Below are 5,000 nucleotides of genomic sequence, written 5' to 3'. Positions count from 1 at the left end.
GTCTTTACACGCAATGCATGGCCCCGCCACACTTGAGGGGGCACAACGTGGCTGAGGTGCAGAAGAAGGAGTTTGTCTGCACAGGTAGGTTGAGAGGCAAGAGGGCGGGATGTGGTGTGTGTGTCTGTGCAGGACTATTTGCTTTGGTGTCCGCGCTTCATGACTTACAGTACATCCACTTGCTGTTGCACAGTGGCAAACCCATCTTTTGCTTTGTCTCGTTTGCTTTTTCTTACTGTCTATTGCTCATGCTTTTCAAGATGGGGACGAAGGCAAGTATACATCTTCCATTGCTTGACTTTGCTTCAACCTCATGCCCTGCATTTATTGAAATATGTACTGATCTGTTTTTTGTTTTTTTTCCTAAAATATTTTGGATGAAAGAGCACCTAATGCAAGAGCACAAATGATACTGTTAGTAGACAAGGACGCCATCACGTTTAGGGACAAGCATCTCTCTGACTGTACTTGCTGTGCACTGGCTGCTGTTTCACATTTTGAATTTCTTCACTGAATTGTGTCAGCTTCAACATCCCTGAGTTTTGATATTTACACCAAGCATAACCTATTATCCACGGATAATATTGGCCCTCTGTCTCTGTGTAGGTCACCAGTCGTCATCATCTTCCTCCTGCAGTGTGTTACAGTGCCCAGAGTCCTGCACCTGCAGTAACAACATTGTGGACTGCAGAGGGAAGGGACTGACAGAAATACCCACCAACCTGCCTGAGACCATTACTGAGATGTAAGGCACACACTCATAACTACACACACACAAACACAAACACACACACACACACACACACACACACACACACACGCACCTGCTGTATGCTGCATGCATACACATCCACTCTTGCACACAGACTCCTGTATACACACTCGGTGCAGTGATATTTCTCTTGCTCTTTCACTGTGCGTCTCCCCATTTTTCTTCTTTGTCTCTTTCCACCTTTCTGTTTCACTACTTCTCTTTCTCTGTGCAGTGGAATAAAACCACACATCTGTGAAATGAGAAAGCCTGGTCATGCAGCTCTTCCCTGCTTAAGAAAATAATGAAGGGATGAGGGATGAGGATGAAAGAAGAATCAAAAGATTAATTTGAAGGACAAGAGAGATCATATCTCTATTTAAAAGGGGGCATCAAGAAAAGAGGAAGGATTAGAGCCAGCATATATAAAATGACAAAGTATGAAGCAGATGCCATAGACTCGCGACTTGAACCTGAGTCAGTAGTATGAACAAGGACTTGAGACATGACTTGGGCTGGACTGCTCTGATACTTGACTCTAAAGACTTGACTTGAGTTGAATGTTTAATTACAAACCGTTGAAAAGGAATTAAAAACCCTGGATAACAAAGCTTGTTGAATGTTGTTAAATGCTTGTTAAAAATGTTAAAATGCAATGTCATTACCATTCAAAGACCTTCCTTATGAAGATTTGTGACTTAACTAACTCATCTCCAGTTAATTCTAGATTTTACTTGGACTTGTCTCAAACGACTTGAGATGTAAGACCTGCTTTGTTAAGACTTGTCTTGATTGAGTTGCGACCTGCTATGACAAGACTTGAGACATTACTTGTCTTGACTGATTTTAGACTTGACTTGGACTGGTGTCAATTGATTTATAACCAAACTAAAAACATTATATGTTAAGATTTGGCCATGTTTCAATTTTAGACTTGGCTTGAAACATGCTGATGATAAGACTTTGAGACTTGGACCGGTGTCGACTGACGTTGGACTTGTCTCAACTGATTTAAGATTGATATCGACTTGTCTCGATTGACTTGAGACATGACTTGATCCCTGCTTTGACAATGCTTCAAGCTTTGGAGACTTGACTTGCAGTTGTCTGAGTTGTCTGACAAGACTTGACATGAAACACATAAAACCAGAATACAATGCAGTACAATAAAATACAGTGCTCCTGTGCAACCAGTGAAACATTTCACTACTGAGGAAAGGACTGGAGTGGAGCTGAACAGAAGAGAACAGCAGATGAAAAACAAACTCATTTTAGGGAAATGTTTCACAATCGAGTGGTTGGTTTGCAAATCATGTTCCACCGCCTTTCTTGTCACGGTGACTGAACATGTGAAATGTTTAGAGAACGGTTGTTTGGGTCTGTTTTCTCTTTTGTTTGCCCCTTGCCTCTCTCTTTCTCTCTCCTGGCCTGGCTTGATTTGTTTGGGCCTGACTGACGCAGAGTCTGACTGGCACTTAATGGAACACTGCCCAGAGAGTTATATGTGTGTGTGTGTGTGTGTGTGTGTGTGTGTGTGTGTGTGTGTGTGTGTGTGTGTGTGTGTGTGTGTACATTTGACTGTACACATGTTAAAGGGGGGCAAAAGATCAGAGAAATGTGACAGACTTTGGCACCGGTCATCAAAGCGCCTTATCTGGAAATGTTCCGCTTAGCCAGAGGCCCCGGGAAAGAGCAGCAGTCAACGATACAGCAGAGATAGCTCTGTGATAGGGGAATGTTAATGTCTCTCCTCAATGGTCTGTGTGTATGTTTGGTTCCAGCCGACTGGAGCAGAACGCCATCAAGGTGATCCCAGCTGGGGCCTTTTCTCCTTATAAGAAGCTGCGCAGGATGTGAGTAGATGAGGAGATACATGCATTGTGCACCCTGTCAACGATCCACAAAAAAACTTCTGTTCCTGTCCTGTTTGTGGCTTGTGTTGACCTTTGTGTTTCACTTTCTGTGCATCTCTCTCCCTCACTGACACTGCGTCTGCCTCTCTCTGCCTCTCTGTCTCTTGTTTCCTTTTTCTTTTGCTCTCTTCCTCACAGAGACTTGAGTAACAACCAGATATCAGAGCTGGCTTCAGACGCCTTCCAAGGTCTGCGCTCCCTCAACTCTCTGTGAGTACTGTGTGAAATGTTTGTATTTAAGATGCAGTTCACAAAAAAAACATCACAATACAACCCTTTGAATGTCTGAGGAGGAAAATCCGACGTCTAACTGATCCAAAATCTGTTTAACCCTCTGTAAAAGTTGTTTATTTATGGATGGTAACATCATTACTACCTGAACACTTCCTTTATCAAATTAATTTCTGGGATCCAGAAACACAAGATTGCTACGACAAAGTGAGCTAAGAGGGCAAGATGCACATGCAGTCAGACAATCAGACATGTTTCCTACAAGCCAGAGGTTTAGTAAAAGTACAGCAGGTGCAAGTTGAAGTAAGTCTGTCGGTGTAAAAAAAAAAGATATGTTAGCATGGCTGGTTACAGGTTAGGTTACGTTAGAGGACGCTCCACTCAGGACGGACAGATCCACTGCATGGGACCAGATATAACACCAATTTTGGACACAGCTAAAGTCATTTTTGGTAAAACTTTCCAAACTCGCTGAAAAACAGTCCAGAGGCACGAACGTTAATGTTTACCTAAACTCTATTATCGGCCCTGTTCAGACCTGGCGTTCAAAATTCCACAATGGAATGAATAAAGTAGTGTCCATGACACCAATCCCACAATGCAATGCTCCACATTTTATAGATATAGCACAGTGATCCGGCAAAATGATAATGATTTGTATGTGTACAAAATCTCAATTTACTGCGAGTGAATAAACGATTAAGTTTCTATTATAATAGGGGGTAGTGAATGAGTGGCGAAGGCTGTGTCTGAAACCGCTTCATTGTTCAACTTGTTCTCATCCTCTAATCCTTTTCATATATAAAAAAAGAAACACTACAGTAACTAAGGGGCCCTTAGCAAAGTATCAGTTTTAATAATAATAATTATTATTATTATTTCAAATTTTCTGTTGCATAGGTTTTTCTAACCTGCCTGTCTTTAAAACACGTCTGATCGTCTTTCTTGCCCTGTTGGATTTCATATATTATTTTTCTGGATAGAAATAATGGTCAAAATTAAACGGCCAGATCTATGAAATTAAGAAAACTAGAATTATCCGTCACATTTACAGTGCAAGTAAAAATGTTGCCCGTGTGTCAAACACCAAAGCAATCCAATACAAGAATACCATTTTAAACGACATTTTAGATGTACTTTTGGTGGCTTCCTCTTCGGCTTGAATCTCGCGTCGGACCATCTGCTTTGCGTGTGAAGCTTTGGGTAGGAAGACGGAGAGAGGAGCAGGAGAGGGAGTGAGGGATGTAGAGTTATTTCATGAAGGAGTTATATTAAGGTCTCGTCTCTCCAAAGTCAATAATTCATAAATGCTGAATTGCTGAATGGAGGCTTTTGCCACCTCATTACACATTCACCACAGAGAGAATGGGACACACACGTTCATGCTGACACACCACAAACAGTATGGCTTTCACATTAAGCTGCACTGTGTGTTCATAGTGTGTCAGTGTTTGGTTAAAAAAAGGATGTAAATGAGCCATCGATCTTGTGCTGGTGTATGTGTGTGTGTGTGTGTGTGTGTGTGTGTGTGTGTGTTTGTGTTTGTGTTTGTGTACTCACCCAAATGTGGACCTACCAGTCGTTACACACTCACTAACAGTGGACCAGTGAGCCAACAGGGGACATTTTTGAGGTCCCCTGTTGGTCATTGCTTAAATCACGCTATAATTATTTCTAAAACTCCATTTTAAATTTATTTTTATTTTAGCCCAGAAGGGACCTACAGGTGTTTGATATTAAAATTCATGCTCAGCATTGCCTCTGCAGGTGGGAGCAGGGATTTTAAGGGGCCTCCACAAACGTTTTTTCACCCTATCTTTTTTACAATCTCAAGATCCCACTATGCCGGCAAGAAGACCCCTTATTATGCCAGCTTCGCTTATTTACACTGAACCAAACAAAGCCAGTATAATGCCGCCCCGATGTGTGATATGTCCTGGCAGTGTTCTGGATTCAGAGGCGTTACATGTAAATCAACAGCGTCAGTGTTTGTCCCGCCATAGCAACTGTCCCTTTTACACAGACATCCATTCGGCTCTGTGACTACAGCTGCTTCTGCTGGCTTAAACGCAGAACAACAACGCCCCCACCCCCAGCCCCACCCC

At 42.3% G+C, this 5,000-nt stretch overlaps 1 protein-coding gene across 4 annotated transcripts in view; it reads left to right on the top strand.

The window, feature by feature from the left end:
- Positions 1 to 5,000, top strand: part of slit2 (slit homolog 2 (Drosophila)) — a 92,823-nt gene that overhangs the window by 58,317 nt on the left and 29,506 nt on the right. For all 4 annotated transcript variants that reach the window (XM_023418468.2, XM_023418467.2, XM_023418465.2 and 1 more), the window contains exons 8-11: positions 1 to 84; positions 607 to 745; positions 2,533 to 2,604; positions 2,803 to 2,874. The exon at positions 1 to 84 is cut by the window's left edge and continues 80 nt beyond it. In XM_023418468.2, coding sequence (XP_023274236.1) covers positions 1 to 84; positions 607 to 745; positions 2,533 to 2,604; positions 2,803 to 2,874 — 367 coding nt within the window. The remainder of the gene's footprint in view (positions 85 to 606; positions 746 to 2,532; positions 2,605 to 2,802; positions 2,875 to 5,000) is intronic.

The sequence above is a fragment of the Seriola lalandi genome, unplaced genomic scaffold (assembly GCF_002814215.2).
Source record: "Seriola lalandi dorsalis isolate HSWRI2012SDOR001 ecotype SW California unplaced genomic scaffold, Sedor1 jcf7180002054582, whole genome shotgun sequence".
Lineage (NCBI taxonomy): Eukaryota > Metazoa > Chordata > Actinopteri > Carangiformes > Carangidae > Seriola > Seriola lalandi.
The sequence above is the reverse complement of the archived record's forward strand: the minus strand, read 5'-3'. Positions and strand labels throughout refer to the sequence as shown.